We start from the raw sequence: 26,142 nt of genomic DNA, 5'->3' as shown, positions 1-26,142 counted from the left end.
AAATTTGCAATATTTTAATGTTTTACTTTTCTAATTCCCAGTGCAAAATTAAATACAAATAACAAGGAACTCCCCTTTTTGGGATGTGCCCAAAGCCTGCTGTTCAGACAACAAACACTACTGAGTGTTCTTCCAGGTTCTGGATGGACCAAGAAGATTTCACTGCACTCTGCTGATCCTTCCAGCCCTGAAGAGCATCTGCATGTTTCCCTGCAACCCTGTGGACAAACCTGAATTGCCTAAAACCAGGAGACCCTTTGGAATTCCTTCAAGGCTGGAGGCAAACAGCAGCCAAGTCCTGCAAGTGCATAAATCCCCAATGTTCTCAGACCAAGTGAAGCAAGGAATTAAAATCATCAACTCAAACAAGAAAAACTTTCAGGGCAATACTTGCCTAGGAAATTGTGATAATTTGTAAAATGCTCTTTGAAAATAACATCATCTCTCTTTCCATTACATTTATATCAGCTTCTGGGAGGGAGTTCACAGAATATCTACACATGTCAAACCATTTTTTGAATTTTTTTTTCCCCAGTTTGTGCTTATCCCAGTGACAGCACAAGGGCCTGGATAAATTAGGGCAAAATTTCTAACATCTCTGGATCCTTTCCCACTCACTAACTTGTTGACCCTCATGACAGTGTTGTTTGCTCCCCTGAAGACAAAAACCCCTCAAACCAGATGAGTAAGGCTGGATTTGTAGATCCCACTGTTGTCACTGGAAAGCATTCTGCTTCCTTCTAACACAATTAGCTAAGAACAGCTCATTATCATTCCATTAAGACCCACTTTCAAAGTGGAAAGGGAAAAGTCTTACCACCACAGCACTCGTGTTTCAACTGTACCTGGTGTCCATTTGCATGGCACAAAGACTGAAAACAGCTGAGTTACCTCCAGACTTGTAGGACACTATGGTTGAAAGCAGGGACTGAATCAGCAATCAGCCATTCAAAGATGAGCCACTACCATTTTACAGAAAAAAAAGACATCAATTATAGAGGAATAGATTGGATTCCATAGAAATCCAGACCTTTACATGACTAATACAAAAGAACCCTCAAAAGAAGAGTGTCCAGGATTTACCCACAGTGATAACTACAGTTGGCAATATTTCCCATTCCAGGTGACAAAACACAAGTGATGCAGGACATCAGATACAGCTTGGTGAATGTTACCTCTGCAAATATAAATACCAACCAATCCCTCCCTTACCTGTCACACGATGGTGCAGCAGGAGTCACACACAAGAATCCTTGGACCCTAGGCAGATCATTCACTTCTCTGACATCTGTTCCACCTTGTCCCTGCCCATCAGTGTAACTGTTGGAATCCTTCCATTTTCACACAGATTTTTGTCTTCACACAAGATTCTGATTTTATTCTAGCCAAGCAGGAATCAAATAGCTGCTCCTTTCTGTGACTATATCTGCTCCTTTAGACTCAGCTTGTTTTGATTGCATCTCCATTTAATACAGATGTGAGTGGAAACACAAAGTGAACACATACAAATCTTCCAGCTCCCAGCGGCCACAGTCTTCACAAAAAAGCTGTTTTTTGAATCAGAAATAGTTGTGCAGTTTCAGAGAAGACTTTAACACATGGATATATTAATATGCAAGACATAACAGCCTATTATGTGTCTACAGGAACTGAATGCAAATCCTCTGCTTCTTACAGCTTCCTTAGTTGAAAACACACCCTTTGCTCAGCTCCAGTATGTAAAAATGTGGTGTTGTGTCTTTATAAGCTTGAATTTTATGTATTGAGCAGCTAAGTTACACTTTGCCCCCAAGAGAGGTAGTAACTAAACCCACCAAGAAGTCTAAGTGAATAAAAAAAAAACAACACGGAATAAAACACACAAAACCAACCAAAAAACTACACCACCAGAAAAAGCTACAGAAATTGCACCTTTAAACTACAGCAAAGGAATGTAAGAAGCTGAAGACATTTTTTCATGTCATCTCAATTCTGCATCTTTAGTCACCAGCTTACCTCCTCACCATATACATCTCTCTGCTCCTTGTCAGAGCCATTACAAACTGCATGGCCAAAGAACAACCTTCTTAAATCTTTTATTTTCAGACAACAACACAAAAACCCACCACCAACAAAAATCAAAACCCCAGTAGTTCTTCCTTTATTGCACTCCATAAAACTTCTTGTTATAATCAAGAAGTCAATAAACAGTAATAGCTGAATATTCCTTTAAAATGTATAGTTTAACTCTTAAAATAAAATTTATATAGAAAAGATATCATTTACAACCCATTCAGTAGTGATCGATCATTATGTCCTCACAAACAATATTAAATAACTTGTATGCAGCAGCTTCCTTATAGGGCAAACAGAGGGGAATATTTTCTCCTTAGCAAATATAATATTCCACTGTTAAAGAGCAATTCAAGTCAACTTTGGAGCAACTGTGATAGACACAAATTTCTTTTGAGAAGCGTAAGATTCATGTCGTGTAACAAGAATATCTACAACTGTGTCCAGTGCATAGCTTAACAGCAGCAGGTGAAAAGTCTATTGTCTTGACTTGGCACACCATTACCTACAGGGAAATCATTCACCCAGAAAATGTAGTGTACTCAGAGAACACCACTGAGGCACAGTAAAACAACAAGATGCAGTGTAACCAGGTAGGTGAGGAATAAATAGCGGGATTTTGCTCTGGAGGTCAGCAGCTTGGAACAGTACAGACTTCGCCCTCGAAGCCATCTTCTGAAAGAAAGGGCTCCTCCTTTCATCTGGTTAAGAGACAACAAAAAAACCCTCCAATAAATAATCATGAATACAAACTAGAAGAAACTCCACTGTAACCCAGGGGCATCACCAGCAGAGATCAAGAAGTCATCATCCCGCTCTACCCAGCGCTTGTCAGACCACACCTGGAGTGTTGCCTTCAGTTTTGGTCCCTGCTCTACAGGAAGGATGGGACAGGCTGGAGAGAGTCCACAGAAGGGCCACAGGGATGATCAGAGGACTGGAGGGCCTGCCATGTGAGGAGAGGCTGAGAAAACTGGGGTTGTTCAGTCTTGAGGAAAGAAGGCTTTGGGGAGACCTTTTTACCATGTTCCAGCACTTCAAGGGTGGCCACAAAGAAGATGGAGACTCCCTGTTTACAAGGAGTCATGTGGAAAAGACATGGGGTGATGGACACAAGTTGCTCCTGGGGAGATTCCAATTGGACAACAGAAGTAAATTTTTCACCATGAGGACAGTCACACATTGGAATAATCTCCCAAGGGAAGCGGTTGATTCCCCCACATGGGACAGTTTTAAGTCTCAGCCTGACAGGGTGCTGAGCCACCTCATATCAACTATAGTAGTACCTAGAAAGGTTGGACCAGATGATCCTTGAAGTCCCTTCCAACCTGGCATTCCATGATTCTGTGTAACTTAAGACTTCTGAGGCACTATAAAACTTCTGCCTCTGATGCAGCAATGGATGCCACAGCACAGGCTGTAAGCATCAATGACTTAAAGGCCAAAGAAAACAGCATTACTAAAAGGGGAGAGGAATGGACAGAAGATATTTGTGCATGACAATTATATCTGCATAGTAGAGATGGAAATGCACATTTACATGCACACACATTTTATGTAATTTTAAATTTGATGTAATAGCCACATATCTGATATAAAGATGAACACGTATGTCCAAATTAAAATGTGAGCAATGTGTTCTAGGGCAGTTTACACAGCTGCCCATATTTGACTCACCATCCACAACCCCAAGAGAAAAAAAATTAAGGATTCATTAGCTAGCTAAGGACATTTTTTCAGGAAAATGTGGTAGCTTGCTACTTTGATTGGATGCCTCTACAGCCCACCCACCCCCAGGATACTCAACACAATCAAAGAATATTTCACAGTCAGCTTGTCAGAGACAAGGCAGATTACAGAAGTGGCTGCTTCATGTCTGTGTTCACAGATAAATAAGACAACTCAGAATCAGTGACTCCCAGTCACTCAGAAGGCAAATCTACACTCCAAAAAGGAGTAATAGTTGAAAGAGGGAAGATGGGAAAAAGGAAGGAATAGCATGAAGGAGATAATGAGTTGTGCCATCTTCAATCCAGCCTGCAACGAGCAGGATACACTATGAACACCACTTTTAAGTGGCTTCTCATTTAGAGGATTTAAGAGCATTTAATTTACTCACCTTTCGCACAATAACGTGCTCACTAGGATTGATGATTAAGGCTTCCCTTTCCTCCTCAGTTTCCACCTGAACAGAGTATTCACTAGGTACAGACCTGTAACTGCTTACTTCAAATCTAGAGAAAAAGGGAGATAACGGAAGTACTGAATTATCTGCTCTTTCAAAGCACCAAATTCACGTAAAAAACATTATTTTGAATACTTAGGTTACTGGGGGAAGGTCCCCACAAACACCAGTGAGACTTAGTTTATGTTGCCAGATCTTTTTCAGTCCCTATTTGCAATCTACTCTCAAGGTGTTTCATTTATTCAGAATAAGCCCCATCATCACTAGCTGATGGAACAGTGGATTTGCAGATGATGGTAGTGATGGACACTTTATGCAGGCAGATGGATAATGATACTTTAAACCTAAACAGTGGCTATACTAAAGCTGTTCCATGTGAGATATTTTTTTTCTAACTTGGAAAAAAAAGAAATATGACTGGCTACTAAGTCCAATATCTGAAGCAAAGAATTAAAATTTTAAAAACCCCCAAGTCTGTAACACTTTCTTTATCCCTAGTCAGACCTAGCTTTGAACACAGTTACACATGCATTGTCACTGTTTCAGGTGCTGTGGACCTACAATCAGGTTCTATTCTTTTCTTTTCTATTTGTTCTGTTATTTGCTCAGAAATCTGAGCAAATTTTCTAGTTCTGCAGTACACTTGGTATTTATTCCAGGCAGAGGGTAAATGAAAACCCCTCCAAGTATTTGTTCAAGAGGAAGCAGAAACAAAAGATGACTTTGGCTATCTGAACATGCAAGTTATTTCCTACCCACATGAGGGTTTAATGCAGCAATCTGGCACATACTTCAAAAGCATAAGTATGATTTACAGACACTTTTATTTCAAAAGAAAAGAAACCCTCATGTTTTACATATTTTACCTGTTACTTTGCTCCTCAGAGAGTCCAAGAGCCTCTTCTGCAGCTTCTCTCCTCCTCTTCTCTTCTGCCAGAGTTTCTGTCAGCTGCGAGAGAGCCTGCTGCACTGAATCATATTGTTGCTCAGTCTCTGCAAGCCTGTGACAAAATGACATCTGAAATCAGTATTTTACATACCTACAGGATTAACTTCTTGAGTTTCTTAAATACGAAATATTCTCTTTTGTGATAAAAACTCAATTATAATGAGATGGTTCAGATCATATCTTGAAGTAAAATCACCAATACATATGTATCTTTACAAAAACAAACCACAAATATTACCAGATAGTAACAAATCAAGACTATAACCGTGATTCTTTTAATCTGCTGTAAATCCACTTCTTTCCTTCCCCCCCCTCCCCCAAATTCCTTAGAGGGGTAGAAAAGGATTTCTTTAGCACTTACAGCACAGCTGTCAGGAAAACAATATTGCTAATTTATGCTCTCAGACCTGACCTTTTTCTGAGATCATTCAGCTCCGTATTGTCTATTTCAACAATGACAGCAGATCTTTCCTGTGGTGCTCCAGGGGGAACTTCTGCTCGAGTTTCATCCTAGAAAATATTAGAAGGGGAAAACAAAGAGCCACTCATCATTTTTCTAGTTGCTAAAAATTGTCAATTAATGAACTTATTTTAATTTAAAAAGCCACAAGCATCACAAAGCTGTGCAACAAACAGCTCTCTGTGCCATTTAATCTTTTCATTTCCAGAGCTGCAATTTTCCAAACCTGTTTGATAACAGAAAGCTGATGAAGGACACTGCCTATGTGTGCTGCAGGACTTGAAGGATACGTATACCCCACAAGCTCTGAACAATGTCTGAAGTGCAAAAAATGCATCTACAGATCCACACAGTAACAAAGCACTGACTGCAGCTTCATCAGTAATCCAGCTATTCATTATCTTTCAGTTCATGGTTCTCCTTGTTTGTGTTTCATTTCTGTTTATGGTAGAGTAAGAATTGTTATATAGATGTATCCATATGATATTTTGGGGTATTATACTGTTGTTTTTTTAATAACCAAGGCAGTACAGGAAAACTTTTGAAAAGGAAGAGAACACAAAGGAGTAAGTTACAAATGTGTATGAGGGGGTGGCAAAAGGGACTGAAATGCTGACCTGGTTATAAAATCTCACTCCTGAAAATACTACTTCAAACACCTTGCAAAAGGGTTCATGCCTGCTGTGAAATTATCATTAAACTCTGCTGATCCAGTGACTAGTGACCATCCAATTACCTCTGCCAGCTGTAGAACAATTAAAATAATATGATCTTTCAAAACAAAATGAGAAGTCAAATAAGAACAGCTTTACCACAACAGAGACAGTTATCTTCAGCACATCACAGGCTAGAAAAAGTATTGGATCACTACAACAGAAAAGTATTTATTCTGGTTTTAACATGAAAACCAGAAAAGTGTAAGCAGAGAAGGAAAAAAAAAAACAACCAAACAAGAGCATTTCCATCTATTTATTTACCTGAACAGGGCCTTGGAATGATGCCACTTGGATTGTCTGATATTCCCTCTCCAGTCTTAAATAACGATTCTGCAGGTCAGTGTAACGAAGCTGGTTATCCCTCAGGGTCTGTGACAGAGCCTTCAGCTGGGCAGACAGGACAGCATTCTCTTCTGCTGACTGGACAACCTGAAAGAAATTACCATTTCAACAAATAAAATTTGGGAATTATCTCCTTTGGGAAACCACTACAGATCTGAGACCTGCTGTTGAACTAGTTTCCAAACTGCATAAACTTTTTGACAAGCTCATAGTTGGGTGAGATTTAAGTAGTTTTTTCATTCATAGCAGAAATAATTCAACCTGAGTGTTGATTTGATCTGTCATTAATATGCCCAAACCAGAAACTCAGGATTTTTAAGCCAAATGTCCAGGAATGCTCAGCAGTTGAGTTTTCAGCTTTTCAAAAAGCATAATTAGGGTCTCCACCTCTTTACCCAAACACTCATCTTCAGGAGACTGAGATTTTTGTACCCGTTTCTAAGTTTGGTTAAAACTGTTACTAGATTTCCAAAATGTTTGGGTGAAGGAGTGAAAACAGACACAACCACAGATGAAAAGTAACATAAACCTAATCTGCTTCCAAAAACAGGCCACTTAAGAGAGGCAAATATTATGGGAGTCTCCAAGAATACTTAGAAAGTATTAACACAAACACGTGTGCAAGTGGACACACATACACTCTTACCCTCATAACAGCCACAAAAGTGTTCATAAGAGTCTGTAAGGGAGTATTTTTGAGGTATTTAAAATTTGGGATGAGATAGCTAAATTCTGGTTCCCTGTTCCTGCCTATGATGAAAAATATTTTATATTGAATAGAAGTTCAGCAGCACCTCATCAGTCTGTTCAATATGCAGATTCCAATAAACCCCTCTCAAGCAAATAAGTCAGGGAAGCCTGACAGAAAAACACTGACATCTCGTTGGCAATTTCTAGTCTGAGCCAACAGGGTTGTTTTGAAGAATCTAAGTCTTAAACTAACCACCAATTTAGCAACATTCCTGTGTTGACACCAGCCCAGATTCAAAGTTACCTTTGAATTAACCTGCTGAAAGTGCAGATCCTTCTGCTGCATCTCCTGAAGGCAGCGCTGCAGTTCCCTGTGAAGCTGATTCTTCTCAGCTAAGGCATGTTTGATGTCCTCTGGTGTCTCTGCACTGCCAGCAAGGGAGGCAGTCTCCAAAACCTTCAAAAATATTAGTCAAGGGGGTAAATGGTACAGGAAGTTTTCCAAACAATAAACATTCCAACACTAAATATCCGCCTGGACCACACAGTAATTTCCTTTTCACAAGATCCATTTCTTCTCACAAGTGAATGACATTTGCAGGAGACTTTATTTTCAAAAAGCTACCTAAGAGTTTTCAACCTAAATATTTCAACTAAAAGAACACAATAAAAAATTGCAATGAATTTTGAAAATAATTCAAAAAAGCGTGTGAAATTCACAAATGTGTGTGAAGCCCACAAAAAAAGGAAAAAGTACTGAAAGCCAGGTGAATAGAAAATATACCATCCCTAAGCTATTAAGCAATCTATTTTCCTGTTAAATCATGAAATAAAGACTTCTACCACATGAAATATTTCAGAACCCAAAAAACATGACTGTTACCTTTTCTTCATGATTTTAATCACAGAAAATGAACAGCATCCGAGACACAAATTTGCCCAACTAAAACACTGCTTTTAATGAAATGGAAAAGGAATATGGTTTACTTCCTTTGGCACAGAAAAGGCAAAGAAGAGTATTATTCTAAAATAACACTTTCCTTGATCCTTTAATAATAGTCTACGACAGTAGAGAGCAATTGCCAGACTGGGTCTCAGCTGTTGCCTTTCTAAATCTAGTATTTTGTTCCTGGCAGAAGCCAACCCCAGCTGCTTCAGGGGAAGGGCAAGAACACTGCCATTAGGCACATCTCTCCCTTCTCCCCCAAATTAGGTCCTATTCTTATCTGCAGCAATTAGAGATTGATTTAGGCTCCCAAGAATGAACTTTATTAGGTCTTTAAAACACGTTAGCATGAAGTACACAAATTCTGAACACTATTGTCCATGTAAACTACCAAGTTCTTTTTTGATCCTCTTAAAAAAACTGTGTCCCTGAAGACAGGCTGCAGGTATATCTGAAAAAAATATTCATATTATCTGAAAGACCACATCCTTTTCTAGTTTTGTATTTGTGACCAAATGTCTCCTGTTCTGGGTTTACAAGAAGTGAGAGTGTGCTTCTCATTTCACTTACATCCCACAGCACTATTAGGTTGGGCTTTTTCCTTCTCCTTTCTTTCTTAATATAAACAATCCCTATCTTTTTTGAATTTTCCTCTTACAAGTTTTCCTCTATCATGTTTTCTACCTCCCTCATCTGAAACCTCTTTTTGCATTGCAATCTAATACTTCTGTGAAGCTGAAGTGTACTGCAAATGACTTACACTCAGTAACTATGTCTTCTGTGCCACTTCTACCATTTCTTCAACATGCAAACAACTTCTTTGTTTTAGACTAGTTTCCTAAAAACAAGACACATGCAAGTCACCTTGTCTGTCTGTTCCCCCAATAATAATTTCAACTCCTTTGCTTGGAATAGTTGTCACTTGCTGATTTGATGCCAGGCAACACTGACCTACAGGTGTAACTCACCAGCCTTCTATCCTTCACTACCATGTGCTGTAAAGTTCTCATTTGGGAACCAGGCTTCAAATTTAATACAATAAACTGGTAAAAGTAGGTTTGTGCCCCTGCTACATCCCATTTGTTTACCTTGACTGGGTAATTGCTGCCAGAGGAGACTGAATTCCTCACAATCATGTCTTGTTGCAGCTTCTGTAGCTCTGCAATCTGTTGGTCCTTCTCAGCAACTGTGGTTTGACATTGATTTCGCAGGGCCTGGGACTCTGAGAGGAGGAGGGACTTTTCCATTCTGAAGAGAAAATATTAGACCAGACATTAAATGATAATACACTGCATACAAGTCAATGAAAAGGATAAAGCTGTCCTCACTGTTATTTCTGAAATAATGGCCTTTTATGAACAGTTATATGGAAATACACAGCACTATATGAACAATATTCCGATACATATTCCAGTTTAAAAACATCTGCTGAAAAGCAAATCAGAAAATAAAGCACTAACATCAATTAACATCACATTGGCTTAATTGGCTAACATTTGTTAATGTAACAAATACTTCAGCTGCCTAAAATATAAGGCTGCAGCTGTGCAGAGCAATAGCACAAGTACCCTGCTGCAAGTACACCAGTTTGAAACGAAATATCCTCAACTCAAAAGACTGAAATAACCAAACATACCATATCCCCAGAAACTGCTGGCATACACAAGCAGTATCACAAAGGGCAGAAAAGTAACTTGAATCCTTTAGGGGTGACCTCATCAATGTTTACAAATACGTAAAGGGTGAGTGTCAAGAAGATGGAGTTAAGTTTTTTTCAGTGATGACCAGTGATAGGACAAGGAGTAATGGATACAAATTGGAGCATAGGAGGTTTAAGGTGAATATCAGAAAAAATTTTTTTACTGTGAGAGTGACAGAGCCCTGGGACAGGCTGCCCAGAGAGGTTGTGGAGTCTCCTTCTCTGGAGATGTTCAAAACCCGCCTGGACGCCTTCCTGTGTGATGCACTCTAGGTGACCCTGCTCTGGCAGGGGGGTTGGACTAGATGATCTTTCGAGGTCCCTTCCAACCCCTATGATTCTATGATTCAATGCCATATCTAGTTTTTAAGTGGAAGAGAAAAATGGAAAAAGACTATTCATGCTGCTCCCTGGTGAAGTCTACAAGTTAGAATGAGGTTTGACTCTTTCATGCTAGCTTGCTTAAATTTGCAAAGATAAATGTAGGGTTGACCTTTTGGTCTACATCCCATCCCACAAAACCTTCTAGTATAAAAGTTATTATCTTGCAGACTTAAATTAAGAGATCTAGAAATTGCAGTACAGGCAATAAAACACAGTAAAGGCACTAGGATCCTGCCTCCTGGCCTCAAACTTCTTTCCACTGCCACTTAAAAATGCCCACTGCCTTCTTTGAAACAGATCTCATGAAGCATTCCCAGGATTAGGCCCCAGGTGTCTCATTATTCATTTGTCATAGATGATGCAAGGTGCTAACAGTGCTGAAGTGGACTCTTGAATCTACAAAAATAATACTCTAATGGGAAATTAATTTAATTTTCAGTATGTAGTTGGGCCAAATATGCAACACCTCAAATATCTGAATAAAAATCCAACACAAACAACAGATCAGAGGGGAAAATGTTCAGCCGTATCAGTTGTTACTCTAAGAAGAGAACATGGTATCAAGCACTGAAAAAAGACACTTAGACTGTAGTTCCATACATCCAAGTCACCAAAGGAACAGAAAATATTCACTTCAGACTGAAACTTTGCATGAACAAGGAGACCATTACATAAAGATACATGGAACAAAGACAACTCAGTGGAATTTGTTTTTGCACATTACAGAAATACTTTTACCCTGCTTCCTGCTAAACTAAACATAATTTTGGTTTTGTATCAGCTCTATGCCAGGCTGAGAAGTCACTGAAGAATTCCAAACAAGAGCCACAGGTATTATTTGTTAGCTTTAACACTCATACCTTAATCCAGCCAGCTCATTCTGGTAAGATGCAATCTCTTTCTCTGTTTCTGCTTGGAAGGCTTTTGTCTGCTGCAATGCCCTCTCCAGATCATCAACCTTTGTCTTCAGTTTTGCTACTTCAACAGCTGCAAGGTTGGCTCCTTCTTTGGCCTACATTTAATAAACATGATTAGTGAACTGGAATGAAAATGATATGGTTGAAGTTCCATTAGTGCTAGAATTCTAATTAGAGAATAATATTTTTCCCCATTTGCTCCTGTTTAACAGGATAATGACCTCAACTCCCAAAATCCTAAGCATTTTTTCTCTTGTCACACAATGTTCTCTTCACACTCACAGAATCTACAAAGTTCAACGTCAAAATCCACAATGTCTCTAAACATTCTCTGCACAAAAAATTAAATAAATGAAGTGATGTAGCTAATTAAAACCTACCAATCTTTTCCCTATCAATCTGAGGTGTATCCAAACTACTTTTTAAAGACCCTATCTCAATGATGCTGTTGCAACCCATGGGAAATGAAGCTGGGCCCTGTTTTGCTCCAGAAGTTACCTTCTGATTGCTGAGCTCCTGCAGCAATTTGTCTCTGTCATCCTGAAGACTGGCCATAGCCTTGGAAAATGCTTCGATCTGGTGAACGTAACTCCCACATTCAGATGAGAGCCTGCTCATCTCCAGCTCACGACTGACTAAGGTCCTACAGAGAGTTTCAACTGCATCAGCAATCTGATCAAGTGTAATCTTATCTGCAGCATCAAAACCAGCCCAATTCAAAAGAGGATTTTCTTTAAACATACTGCTAAGATGTAATTTAAAGCCATTCAATGCAGCTTCAAGTTCATCTCCTTTCTTTTTTTCAGTCTGAAGTTCAGATGTGTATTTGCTCTGAAGTACCTTTAAGTCCTCTATTATCCTATCCCTATCATTTTGCAGAGCAGTCATTGCTTTCCCAAAGGCCTCATTTTGGGACCTCAGCTCAGTGTTTTGAGATTGAATCTCTAACATCATCTTCTCTGCAAAAACACCAGGTTCATCTCCATGTTGCAGTGTCAAAAGAGTCTTACTGTGTTCCTCATCTGTACCCTGAGTATTTTTGCCTTTTGATTTCTGGAGTTCTTGAACCTTCTTCTGAAGATTGGCTTCATATTGTCCATTGGATACACATTCTTTTTTTGGGACACCACCACCAATTAGCAGCTTCTCTCCAGATTCAGAAGCAAGTTTCTCTTTGTTTAATGATGCAATTAAAGCTTCTAAATCATTTACTTTAGACACCAATTTTTTATTTTCCCGTTCCAAAGATACAGCAGCATCCTTCTGCAGCTCACTGGAAAGTTGCATTTCTTTTATTTGCTTTTGAAGATCATATTTTTCTTGTTCAAGGCTTTTAATACAATCCAATTTCTGCTTCAGTAAGTCTTTCAGCTGATGGTCTTTCAGAGACAAAACTTGGTTAAGGTCTTCCCTGTACTTTATCAGCTGGGCACTTAGCAATGCATTCTCAGAATGAAGATCATCTATCTGATTGAGAAGGATCCTTAGTTCTTGCTTCAAAGCACTGTTCTCACTTGCATTGCCAACTAGAAGACTGTCCCGTTGATTTAAGACATCTTGGTGGAGATGTTCCAGCTCTTTGTATTTAGAAAACAGATCATCCCGATCATTCTGAAGAGAGGACATGGATTTTTTAAAGGCATCTATTTCACTGGCTATTGCAGCCTTATCTTGAACAGCTTTGTCTGCTTTCATCTGGAGGTTCCTCAACTCATCTCTCATCCTCTGACAGGACTCCTCAGACTGTTGTCTCTCCAGCTGCAAAGACCTTAGCTGAAGTTCATACTCTTTGATTTGGTCTCTGTGTTGAGTCTGTACCTGAATCAGATAGCTAGAAATTTCATCACCTTTTGAAGAAATCAGTAAGGAAATTTCTTTGTCTTTATTATTTAGCATGATCTTCATTTGCTCAGAAATGGTAATCTGCTTTTGCAATTCAGCATTCATTTTTTCCTTCTCAGCTAGAAGCTGTTGCAATTCTTGCTCCTGCCTTGTAAAATGACTTTCCAGAGCTTTTATCTCCCTTCCTGTACTTTTACTGTTCTCTATGAGATGATTAAGAGAATTATTTTCTTTAAGGAGGGCCTGCAAAGCTTCTTCTTTTGACTGAAGAACACTCTCCAGTTCTTGCTGCCTATTAAAGAAAAATGCATTTTCTTCCTTTATTCTGCAGATCTCCTCATAGTTTTGTTTATCAGCAGATTTCTGCCTTGAGTACAGTTCATCTTTTGCTTCTTCTGCCACAGAATATTTGATATTCAATTCTTGAATCTGAGTTACTTTGTCTTTCAGTTCCTCTTGTAAAGACATGATTCTCTTATTACTATTTTCTATCTGTCTCTCTTTATTTTGGATGGTCTCTTTGAACTGCATTTCCCAGGTTTTCATTTCAGTGATGACCCTGTCCCGGTCATCCTGAAGAGAGGACATACACTTGGTAAAAGCAGCTAATTGTGCCAAAGCTGCATTCAAATCTGCTTGAAGTTTCTTGTTTTGAGAGTCCTTCATGCTCATTTCCTCTTGCAAACCACGCATCTCACTAACTGCCCTCTCTCTTTCTCTTTCAAGGGCACCACGTCTTTCCTCTAGGTTCAAAATTTCTCTTTTGTGAACTAATTTTAACTCTTGAAGATTTATTTCCAATTCTCTCTCATATTCTTTCTTTTGAATTTGTAATTCATCATCTTTCTTCTGAAGTGTTTTTCTCCAATTTAGATTCTCATCTGTAAGCCTGTCCATTTCATTCTTCGACTGATCCAACAAGTCCATCTGTGAAGAAAGCTTTGCCTTGAGATGCTGTATTTCTTCATAGGACTTTGCAAGCTTTTCTGATGTATTCCTTAAATCCTTTTCAAATTTTTCACTTTTTGACTGTGACAGTTTCACAGATCTTTCCAAATCTAGGATCAGCTCCTGGAACTTTATAGAATCCTTTTGCAAATGGTTGATCTCCTGCTGTTTCTCCTTTAAGAGTTCTTGTAATTCTTTTGTTTTGTTTTTACTTCCATTATTATCCCTCTGAGCACTTTTCACCTTCTCCTCAAACATTTTTACAAGATGTAACTGCTGCTGCTCTTTTTCTTTAACCACATTACATTTTTCTGCCTTTATTTCTTCCAGCTGCTGTAACAGCAAGTTATTCTGTACCTGTGCTGATTTCATTCTATCAGTAAGATTATCAACTTTTTTAACATGATTAAGCAATTCTGTCTCAAGAAATTCTCTCTCATTCTTGACTTTGTAAGAACTTTCCTGTACGTTTTCTAATTCTTCCTGTAACAGGCATTTATCATCCTCTAAAATCTTAACTTTCTCACTTAGACTAACAATTTCTTGTGTAAGGCTTTTACATTCCATGTCCAGCTTTGTTAGACAATTATTTTTATGGTCCAAAGATCTTTCCGTTTCTTTCGCTTTTTCGGAAATCAAATTTATTTCTTCTTCTAGGACAAGCACATCTTGTTCTTTTTCAGAGAGTTGATCCTTTAACACATTAATATCCTTTAGCAATGATTCATTCTCACACAATGCCTCATTGATTTTAGACTGCATATCATTTTGGTACACTTCCATTTGAACCTGGAGCTCTCCCAAAGCTGCTTTAGTTACGGTGATGTTGTTATGAAGGGTATCGTTTTCATTCTGAATTTTCTCTAAAGCCTGCTTTAAATTTTCAGAGGTTTGTTTCAGCTGCTCATTTTCCTCCATGAGCTGGTGATTCTGATCAGTGAGCTCATGAAGACGATCCTGGTGTTCCTGCATCCTTGCCTCTTGCTCACAGATCTGCCTTTCTGCCTTACTTTGTAATTCCTCGACTTCCGTTTTCTTGGCTTCGCTGAGCTGTTTCAGTTGATTATTAATAACCTCGTTTTCACCCATCAGTTTTTGTAAATGCTTCTCGAGAGCCTCCTTCTCAGATTCTCCTTCCCTCAGCTTTTGAAGAGCCTCTTGCTTCTCCTTCCTAGTGAGATCAATAACTTGCCTCATATCTGCTATTTTACTACTGATATTCTCATAAGCCTGAAGCAGCGACTCATACTCCTGCTTTAATTCACTATGTTTTGCCTTCCATCCTGTTAATTCAACTGTCTGAGAATCTTTTAAGGTATTTAGTTGGCAAGAAAAGGCCTCTTTTTCCTGAACTATGGTCTCCATGGTGGATTTAAGACTTTCACATGCCGCAGTGAGGTTTTCATTTTCAGTCAGGAGTCTAGCATTTTCAGACACAAGGCTCTCCTCTTCAGGCAATGGAAAAACAGCACTTGAACTTTGGTTTTCTCTACCAAGCTCTAACAAGTGCTCAAGCATACCTGTCTTGTTCACCAGTTCTTCCCTTTCCAACATCAGCTTATCTATCTGGTCTTTGAGATACTTATTTTCTCTCAGGGCTTCTTTACGTGATATTAAAGCTGCCTGTAATTTTCTCTGAAGGTGCTCTCTGGACTTCTCTTCTGCTGTAGCTCTTTGCTCTTGTGGTTTAGAATCATCTACATTTGCACTTTTTACCTCAATCATTTGTGTTTGTTTCTGGATTTGGCGTTCTGTTTCTTCCCTCAGTTTAGTTCTTCCTGAGGAATCAGGAACTTGCTGAGCTTCCTTAAGCTCTTTGCACGACCCCACAGATCTACTCATCTCAGCCTTCTCCCGCAGCACACGTAGCTCTGCCAGAAGCTCTTTGTTTTCTTCACTGAAATGTTTCACCTCCTTTCTCATATTAAGTAGCTCCGACTTGGACTTTTCTAAACAACTGACAAGTTTCTCTCTTTCACTCTTCATTTCTTCAAATGCTGTTTTGTAATGATGAGCCTCCTCTCGGGCCTCCTTCACAGCTTTGTTTAACGATTCCTTCTCCTGATCAAGTTTAGCTTTGACATCCGCCAGTGAAGAACGCAATGATTCTATTTCCTCATTCTTTTCTGCAACCTCCTTCTTCACTTCACTTCTCAATCTCTGCAGTTGCTCCTGGCTCATCTTCTGATCCTCTTCACTTTTTTTAGTAAGTGCTTCTTTCTCATTATTCACACGTTCAAGCACTCTCTTGATGTCCAGAGCTTCAGCCTTAGATGCTTCCAGCTTTTTCTGTAGCTGCTTTATGTCCTCCAACCAGCTGCCCTTACATTGCTCCTGGTACTGCTCCTGCTGTCTCCAAGAGTTTAAGTTGACTGTTTCTTCTCTTTCATCACCAAATTCAACTGATATTTTTCTCAACTCTTTCTTTAACATTTCTGTTTCCTCCTGAAGTTTTGCATAATTACTTCTTAGCTCTTCTAACTCCGTGCCTTTACTTGCCACCGAAGGGATCATGTTTTCTGTCTCTTTTAAGGATGCAACCTCAGCTTTGCTTCTTTGTTTGTCTGATTCCAAATTCCTCAGGTCAGTTTCTTCTTCTCCCAGCACTGCCTTGGGTGCAGCCAGCTCCTTCCCTAGAGGATACTTTTCTAACTGATTCAAGTCGAGTTCTTCACATTTTGTTTGAAGAACTTCCAGGAGTGCTTTATGTTCTTGTTTGAAATTCTCAAGGTAGGTTTTTTGTTCATCTAAATCTACTGCAAGTTTATCGTGCTCTTCCTTTTCTTTCTGAAACTTTTCCATATCTTCTTTCCTGACCAAAAGCTCCCTCTCTAAGGCTTCTTCTTCTTTTTTCAATTGATTCATGACACTGTTGGGGTCCAGACACTTCTTCCTGTCCCCAGTACATATATCAGGCTCTTCTGAACTGGATTTTTTCAACAATTCTTCCTTCTCCTTGACTTCAGACTTCACTTTTTCAAGAGCTACAAGCAGCTGAGAACGTTCCACTTCATACACACTCGCTTTTTCATCGAGCACAGATTGCATATGAGCAAGCATACAGTCCTTTTCCTCTAAAGCCTTTAGATTCTGCTCACATAGATTTTGTTTTGCAGCAATAACATCATTTAGTTCTGCAATATTGCCCTTAAGCTCCTCTAAATAAGAGGCTTTGGAAGACAAATTTTCAGTCAAATCGTTTATTTTGGCATCTTTTTCTAAAAGCTGTTGCTTCAGAGCTCTAAGATGAGACTCAGAATCTTTATTTTGGACTTCAACTAGTTCCAGCTTGTCTGTTAACTCCTTAACTTTCTTTGACAACTCCTCTGCTCTTTTTTGCTCTTTTTCAATTTCTTCCTGTCCACTCTTTTCCAGCTTTCCAACTTTTTGCATTAAATCTCTTCTTATTATCAATGCTGCTTGAAGTTTCTTTTTCAGATTCTCTTTTTCCTTGCCCATTTTCTCCAGGTTAACCTGCATCTCCTCTTTTTCATTCATTAAATCTTTAAACACAGATTCTCTACTGCTTAGTGTACCCTGACTGTGTTCCAGTTCCTTCTTACAATCCTCAAGCTCTTGCATTACTCTCTTTAGCTCTCCCACAGAACTCTTATGAACAGCTTCAAGGTCTTGCAGTTTGGTATTTAATGTATTTCTCTCTTCAGAAAAATGCAGCATTTCATTAGACAACGACTCCATGACCTGGGTAACAGAACAGTCCTTTTCTTTCAGTTGCTGGCTTAGACCAGAAATTAAATCCTTCTGCTGATTTAACTGGGAAGTTAAGTTTTTTATTAGTTCATCTTTTTCTCCCATTTCTTCAAGGAGACTTGCTACTTTTTTACCTTCACCTTGTAGTTTTTCTTGACTGATTCTTATTATTTCTTCTGATTTATTTATCTTCTCTTGAAGAAATTCAACCTGCTTATTTATTTCTGCAAAAGACTCTTCCTTTTCTTGCAAGAGAGACTGTTGTTCACTTAATGTTTCCTTGACTGTGACCATTTCTTTTGACAGACATTCAATTTCAGATTTGTACTTGCCTTCCATCTTCTCCATATCATTCTGCAGCAACTCATTCTTCTCCTCAAGTGACTGCAGACTTTTTAATTCCTTTTTCATGGTGTCTATTTCTTTCTGTTTTTCTAAAAGTACCAGTTGCAACTGTTCTCCTTCTGTTTCTTTGCTCAGAATAGTGGTTATCAGACTGGAGAGTTCTTCCAACTGAATTTTACTATCAGTGAGCTGCAGTTCAGAATCTGAAATCTGTGCCCTCTTTTCTTTACATAAAAGCCTACTACTAAGTAATGGAGATAAGGTTTGAGTTAATTCCTCTTTTATAAGATCCAGCTCTTGCTGCAAAGCCTGGATTTTGCTATCCTTGGATTTCATTTCACTTTCTAAACTGCCCAATTGCTCAGTAAGATTATTATTTTGTACAGCTGCCCTGTCAAGTTCTGTCACCCACTTGTTTTCTGACTCGAGCAGATTTTGCTCTAGAGACTCTATTTTATGTTCCAACTTAGAAAGTTCTTCACCCTTTACACTAACCTGCATCTGTAACTTCTCTTTTTCAGTCTTCATCTGCAGCTTGACAGCATCTATCTGCATTCTTGAATAATTCTCACTGGTTTCTAGCTTTTCATTGATTTCTCGAAGCTCTGCCAATTTCTTTTGCAATTGATTTTGCGACTCGGTAAGTTGAACGTTTTCAGCCACCAGTTTATCAGCATCTTCCTGTAAAAGACTTTTTTCTTTCTCTAAAGACTCCACCTGGCACTGCAGACTGCCTATTAGAAGCTTGTTGTCATGGCAGTCTTGAGATGATCTGGAATTTACATTGTTCAGCTCTAACTTCAGACACTCAATGTTATCTGCCTGCTCAGCGCACGTCACACGCAGAGACTCCACAGCCAAGTCTTTTTGCTGCAGTTCTTCTTCCCATGTCCTTATCTGGTCTAGTGCTTTTTGGTGCTCAATTTTAAGAGAGTCAAGTTCAACTGTCAAAGAATCAATTTTCTTCTGATTAATATCAATCTCACTAGTCAGAACACCAACGTTGCCATCTGCCAGCTGTATCCTCGTGTCTTTTTCCTTTAAAGAATTAAGCAGCCCAGCAATAACTTCTTCCTTTTTCCCAAGAGCTGCATTCAACTCAGTTCTCAGCTCACTCTGTGCTTCCATTTTCTCCTGAAGAGATAAAAAGGCATTTTCTTTCTCGTTGACTAGTTCTTTGGATTTCTGCAGCTCCTGGGTTAGTTCAAGTACCTGACTTCGGAGCTGAGTAATTAGATGTGTCTTCTCTTCATCTTTCCCAGCTTTCTCCTTCAGAGTTGTGATGAGATTTTTATTTTCCATGAGAGATGACTCCTTTTCTGATAACGACTGGTCCAACTCCATAATGACATTCTTCTGATGTTGTATTTCTTTTTGTAAATTAACTTTCACTTCCTCCAGCTCTACCACCTGCTTCTTTAAGACCTCACATTCATTCTCTTTCTCTTGAAGCTGTGTCTTGAAAGTCTCACTAGACAATGACATATTGTTGATGGTTAACTCTTTTTCTGAAACAACCGCTTTTAATTGTTTTGTTTCAGTGGCTAAAAGCTCCAACTGTTTCTGCTGCAAAACAGAAGATTCCTGTACCTCAGAAAGTTGTGCTTTTAAACTGATGTATTCATCTAATTTTTGTTTTAAAGATTCATCCTTCTGTATAATGGAATCATTCAACTGGGATGATTTTTCTGTCAGATTTTTAAGCTGAAATTGAAGGTCAGAAATTACCTGCATATTCTCAGACAGTTGAACCCTAAGTACATCAGACTCTTCGGATTTATTTTTTAATAACTTTAGTTCTTGGACTTGCCTCTTACATTCATTTTCTTTTTCCTGGATTGCATGTCTAAGCTGGCTGGTTTCAAAACCTAGGGTTTGTATTTGGTTTTGCAGATCTGAAATGATTTGCATGTAATGCCCTTCTCCTGCAGTTTTACTATCCTTCATTTGCTGAATCAAAGTCTCCTTTTCAGAAAGGAGAGTTTCTTTTTCACCAAAGACAATTTTTAAGTTTTCTTTTTCAAGCAACAGGCCATCAATTTGGTCTTTCAGAGCTAAAATATTATGACTTTGTTGGGACAAGTGTGAGGTTAAAGCAGCCACTTCATCTGACTTCTTCTTTACTGTAACATTCAATGTTTCAATCTCTGCTTTCAATTTTTCACTCTCCAGAGCTGCTGTGTGCATTTGTTGCCTCACTGAAGTAATTTCCGACTGTTGCTGTACCAGCTGTGACTGAAGCACTTCACATTCACGTGACTTCTCACTCAACAGGCTTGCAAAGTCCTCCTTTTCATGCTTGAGCACATCCACCTCTTTGCTTAGCAGCTGTAGCTGATTATTTAACACTGTACTTTCTTCCATTTTTTCAGAAACTTGCCTATGAAGCTTCTCAAGTTCTGAACCCTGACTTTTTACAGTCAGGTCTCTTTCTTCAACCAACTGAGATAACTTTGTTTTTTCATCTTTAAGTTTTTTAACTTCACCCTGCAACTCCACAACACAAGATTTGCTCTCTTCCATCTCCTTACGCAATGAATCACTTTGAAGGATTTTCTCTTCTAGAGACCTGTTTGCAGCTTCAAAATCCAAAGTTACGCTCTGAATTTGTTCCTGCAGGAGTAAGTTCTTTTCATTACTATGGCTGAGCTCTTGGATCAAGCTACTACATTCAGATAACTTATTATTTAACATTTCATCTTTCTTTATTTCTTTCTCCCTTGTATCCTTCAGCTGAATGAGAAGTGATTGCATTTGTTCCTGCAACTGTTGTGTCTGTTCCTTGCTTTCAAACAACTGAGCAGCCAGCACATCACACTCCTTTGTTTTCTCCTGCAGCTGTTCTGCAACTGAACTTTCTTTTTGTTTGGCAAGTATTGACAGTTGTTCAACCTCTTTTGCCAGAGTCTTTTTATCACCATTTAGTACTGAAAGACTTTTTTCGTACTCAGCAGCACTAAGAGAAAACTTATTCTCTATTTCTGCCACAGCCTGGATTTTCTGTAACAATTCACTCTCTTTTGCATCCAGGAGTTTGGACAAATTCTCATTTTCACTCATTAGCTGTTCCTTCTCTTTTTCCACCGTATCAATTTTTTTTTTCAGATATTCATTTGCTTTTATTTGCTCTGCCAGTTTTTCTTCCTTCCCTTCAAGATCTGCCTGCAATTGTTTATTAGCTGAAACTTTCTCTTGTGTCTCTATTTCCATCTTGTTAATTTGTTTATGTATTTCATTTAATTGGTTATTGAGTTCTTTGCAACATGTCTCCTTGGCTTTTAGATCTTCAGTTAATTTAAGTTGACTCTCTTCATTTTGCTGCTCCAAAACCCCAAGCTTCTGCTCTAATGAAATAACACGCTCTTGTTTCTCTTGTAATTCTTTTTTAATTGTTGCCTGGTGTTCAGTATGTTCTATAAGCTTCCTAGATAACTCAACCAACTCTTCATCTTTTTTAGCATTTTCCAAAACCAGTTTGTTGTATGAATCTTTAATTGATTTTAACTCGTTTTCAAGTGTCTGTGCTTTACTCTCTTTCTCTTTAAGCAAGTTGTTCCATTTTTCCTTTAGAGTATTGTTTTCCTCAAGCTGGGATTTTAAGTATTCCGTTTCTTTTCTTTGTTTATCCTCTGTTTCTTGTAGCTTTTCAGATGATTTACTAAGTTGTTCTTTCAGCAAAGTAATCTGTGATTCACACTCTGCAAGTTTGTTATGGTAGGCAACATTGTTGGCCTTGATTTCAGACCGGAGATCCTTAATCGTGATGCTGTTCTCACTGCTTTGTCTTATTAATTCCTCATTTTCTTTGGTTTTAGCTTCACTCTCAACTCTAACTCTTTCTAGCTCTAGTCTCAGGGTATTACTTTCCTCAGAAAGGACAGATATCTTCATGCTTGCATCTCTTACGTCAGCTGTTTGTACTTCCTTCAGTAAATGAGTTTCCCTCTCAGCCTTTGATAAAGCCTCTTCCATCCCTCTAATATCTTCCTCTTTGCATTGCACTTGTTGCTTCAGGATGAGAACCTGCTCAGAATATTCTGTCATGTTCAAAGACAGGACAGACATCTCCTTGTCTTTTTCTGCCAGTGCTTCTTTAAGGTTATCAATTTCTCTTTCCCGTTTCTGGAGGTCTTGAATAAGCTGAGATCTTTCCTCTAAATGGCTGGTGTTCAACTTGTCAAGCTCTTCATTTGTCTGGTCCAGATCCAGCTGCATGGACTCTACCACACCATCTTGCTTCAAAGTCTAAACACCAAAAAAATAATGTTACAAGAATAGTTCAAACATATGTTAGAGGGTGAATGGAAGTTACACTCCACATGAAGACCAAGTATCTAAGGTAATCTCTACCCAACTGTATCATCATGAGATCACCATGTTATTCTTTAGATTTAGCATACAGAAAGGTTAGTGTATGACATTTTTAGCAACTATTGCTGCTATTTTGCTGACATTATAAAGGGCCACATCAAAAAACCATAAAATGTCTTCTCTAACTTTTATTTTTACCTTTTCCTTCAGCGTAGCAACTTTTTCTGTCAGATCACTGATGACTGTTTTCTGCTCAGTGTTCTCCACTTCATAAACACTGCATTTCTTTAGGGCCTCATTCAGCTTAGTATGGAAAAAATAAAAGTCAATGTGAGAGAAATATAATTAGATTAAAACTGTGATGTTAGGCTTACAATGTTGAGTTTACATAACAGTGGAGTTTATACTTTGAAATTAATAAAAGCGGACAACTTATCACTACAGTAAAAGAAATACTTTGTGTTGGGTCTAAGAAATCCTTACACCCAACTTAATGCAGAGCAATTACCTGAAGTGAACAAAACTGAAAAGAAACAGAGCAAAAACCTTCAGACAGGGAAAAGAAGAATATTGTTGCTGGGACAAAACTAGAAAGTTATGGCTAATGCTCATCAATTTTAACAAATATTATTTAACAACTTTAACTTACTTTTTGCTCAGTATGCACAAATTTCTCCCCAAGCTCTTTGTTCAGAAGGTCCCTTTCTTGAAGTAGTTTCCTCAAAGTTTCAATTTCTCCTAGTTTTTCTGTCACACTCAACAGTTTTTGTTCTTTTTCTCCAAGTGAAGTTTCAAGGGAGCTATTTCTGTCACTTAATCTAAGAAGGAAATACACATTTAGATATTCTGAAAACAAAGCCTGCTTTAAACTTGCTAGACTTGTTAGCCCTCAACTATGTTCCTAAAAGAATAATTATTTTTACACTTTCCATTTAAATTTCCAAGTACAAAAATACCATTAGTGAAGCAGGAATCAAGTATCTGTTTCTCAAGTGTATCAGGAGATTATCCTTCTCATTAGAAGCTTAAGCAAAGAAAACTAATCCTGAAAAGAATTGTAAAGAACTTTTATTTTACCCTTTAAGTTGCTCATTCAAGCCAGAGATCAGGATTTGATTCTTTTCTGCATCTCTCATTTGTTGGTTGCGTAACTGGGTGAGTTGTGTTTGCAAACGTTCATTTTCATTCTGCAACAAAATAACCATGAGAAAGGATTAATCACATACAAACACCCAGAACAGCACAAGGTAACTAAGAGTCATGAAAATCTGACTCTTCTAGGAAATGTATGTTCTACCCAGGAACTGTTGCTCTAGCACTTGAGGAGGTACCAGTGCAAAATGCAACACTAATATCACAAGTTCAGAGGTGATATTAGTTCAATGAAATGCAACCCACCTTTCAGAGACACCCTCAGCAATGCTGTGGTAGCATCAACTCAAGGAGGATTGATTGCTGTGCACCCAAAACAACACACACACACACACACACACAGACTGTGTTAAGGCAGCTTACTTATCTTAACAGGGAAAACCACTGCTTTAAAAAAAAAAACAAACACTTTCTTCATGGCTTGCAAACTGTAGCAAACTCACAGGATTTTTTACCTATTTTTTCAGGTTTAAGGAATGCAAAACTGGGGAGAAGAAAAATGAAGCAAGCTTCATTCACACAGCATTTTTGTTTTTTCTTTCAAACGCACCACAAATCTCCTACTCTAGCCAGATCCACTGCACCAATTAAAAAAATAAAACCACCAAAAAAGAAATCTGACAACAGCAACCAAAACCCCAAAGCAGAACACATACCCAGAATCAACAGCAAATAGGACAAACATGGCAAACTTGTCACCTCTCATGAAAACAAGCTAGCCTTGTGGAGGAGGCAGAACACACCTGTACCGCCCTCAATAGCTGCCCTTCTTCATCTACACCAAACGTTACCTGTATTGAAAGGCTTTGTTACAAGAATCTCAAATCATAATTAATATCAGGCTGTTTTTCATCTTAATATTAATCCTCTTTTATACAAGTACAACTTAACAGTTAAAGAACTATGAGCAATGCACCAAGCATTACTCATAAGTAAGAAATGAGTTGTATGATTACAGCTTACAAATTATCAAACACAGTGACTTGTCAACAAGGAAATACTAAATCCAACTTTTCTGCTCATTATTTACATTAAAGTTCCTTTTGGTGCCTTCAGTGAATAATTTTACAATACAAATACATATAAAATTGGTATCTGGGGTTTATATTGTATATATATCTAAATAAACATTAATTATCTTTTTCTATTTACAGTGTTTCTTTTTTCTATAAATCTGTGTGGATGTATATTATGTATATATACATATATTTACATATACATATGTAAAACCATAATATACATCCACACAGATTTATAGAAAAGAAACCTGAAGGATGTCAGAAGAGGAAGACTTATGCCAGCAGTAACAAAATCTAATTTGGGACCTCCTGACCAAGGCCCCCTAAAAAGAATAATAAAAATCATATTGCCTTTTAATATATTTCTAAAAGAAATAACTAAGTTTACTTCCAAACAAGTTTTCCCATGTGCTGAACAGAAGTTACAGGCTTCAATTTCAGAGCACAATACAGTACACGTGTACGCCCTGTGCCAACAATATTATGAAGTATAAAGTAGGCTTTGGACATTTTTGCCAGCTGCAAATTGATGTTTTTGTCTTACTGAAGGTTATGATTATAAGAACAGAAAGAGAGAATAAAATTATTCTCTTCTATCAGGTTTTACTCAACTTCAGAAACTCACCTGAAGAGCCTCCATTCTACCTTGAAGCTGTACTCGATCTTCCAAATCCTGACAACGCTCTTCTAGGAAAAGAATCTGTTCCTGCAGTTGATTCCTTTCCAATTCCAACTCTTCAACCACGCTCCGTAAACCTACTTAAGTCAAAGTAGAAAAGTGATTTCAAGAGCAGCCTGCTAAAATTCCTGAAGTCTAGTTAGAAATGGTTTCAGCTTTTTATTCACGATTCTCGCCAGTGTTGGGAACAACCAGATCTCAACCATTTCCAGGGGAAATGCCTGAGGCCTTGCATTTCCAAAAATAAAGATGGCAAAAGTACCCTTAACTGTTGAAAAACCAAAAGGAAGAACTCTGACAACCTGGCAGAAATATTCTGACCAATACTGTGGCTCAATCAGCAGTGTGGCTCATGTCACTTTAATCACAAGTTAATCGTGTATTTGCGGGTTCAGATTTTGAGCAATTTTTAATAAACAAAATAAGCTGGTCTGTATCCAAATTTGCAAGGGTGTTTCCATCTAAGTTTCCATTTTAACAGTAAGGGATATTTGCAGCCTTTACCATCAGTGTGAAAACACTTGCATTAAAAAAATAAGAATTTGATTTTTAAATGAAAAGCAAACAGCAGCGGAATGCAATCCTGGTTTGCAACGTAACAGTTATATAGATTGAAAACACATTCACAGGAAAAAGACTCATAACTTAAAGAAATAAATGATCTTGCCACACAGGATATTTCATGGGCACAAAGGCTCAGCCAATTTCAGTGTTTGGTCATATTTAGAATCTACTTCTGAACCAAAACTAGGCAGTTCATCCAGCACGCACATGCTTTGAAATGAAACAGAAGAA

General features: G+C 38.3%; 1 protein-coding gene across 6 annotated transcripts in view; it reads right to left on the bottom strand.

The window, feature by feature from the left end:
- Positions 1–2,059: 2,059 nt before the first annotated feature.
- Positions 2,060–26,142, bottom strand: part of LOC127386058 (golgin subfamily B member 1-like) — a 39,350-nt gene continuing 15,267 nt past the window's right edge. For 3 of the 6 annotated variants that reach the window (XM_051622528.1, XM_051622531.1, XM_051622534.1), the window contains exons 16-29: positions 25,294–25,427; positions 24,393–24,440; positions 23,575–23,684; positions 23,147–23,315; positions 22,696–22,800; positions 11,839–22,431; positions 11,284–11,435; positions 9,429–9,588; positions 7,699–7,851; positions 6,624–6,791; positions 5,599–5,696; positions 5,104–5,238; positions 4,172–4,286; positions 2,060–2,753 (exon numbers count right to left, since the gene is read on the bottom strand). In XM_051622528.1, the coding sequence (XP_051478488.1) occupies positions 2,595–2,753; positions 4,172–4,286; positions 5,104–5,238; positions 5,599–5,696; positions 6,624–6,791; positions 7,699–7,851; positions 9,429–9,588; positions 11,284–11,435; positions 11,839–22,431; positions 22,696–22,800; positions 23,147–23,315; positions 23,575–23,684; positions 24,393–24,440; positions 25,294–25,427 (12,299 nt within the window). In that variant the 3' untranslated portion in view covers positions 2,060–2,594. The remainder of the gene's footprint in view (positions 2,754–4,171; positions 4,287–5,103; positions 5,239–5,598; positions 5,697–6,623; positions 6,792–7,698; positions 7,852–9,428; positions 9,589–11,283; positions 11,436–11,838; positions 22,432–22,695; positions 22,801–23,146; positions 23,316–23,574; positions 23,685–24,392; positions 24,441–25,293; positions 25,428–26,142) is intronic. The other 3 variants (XM_051622529.1, XM_051622532.1, XM_051622533.1) reach the window with 2 other exon arrangements.

Source organism: Apus apus, chromosome 5, assembly GCF_020740795.1.
Source record: "Apus apus isolate bApuApu2 chromosome 5, bApuApu2.pri.cur, whole genome shotgun sequence".
Classification (NCBI taxonomy): Eukaryota; Metazoa; Chordata; class Aves; order Apodiformes; family Apodidae; genus Apus; species Apus apus.
Note: the sequence above shows the minus strand (reverse complement) of the source record. Positions and strands in the feature narration are given on the sequence as shown.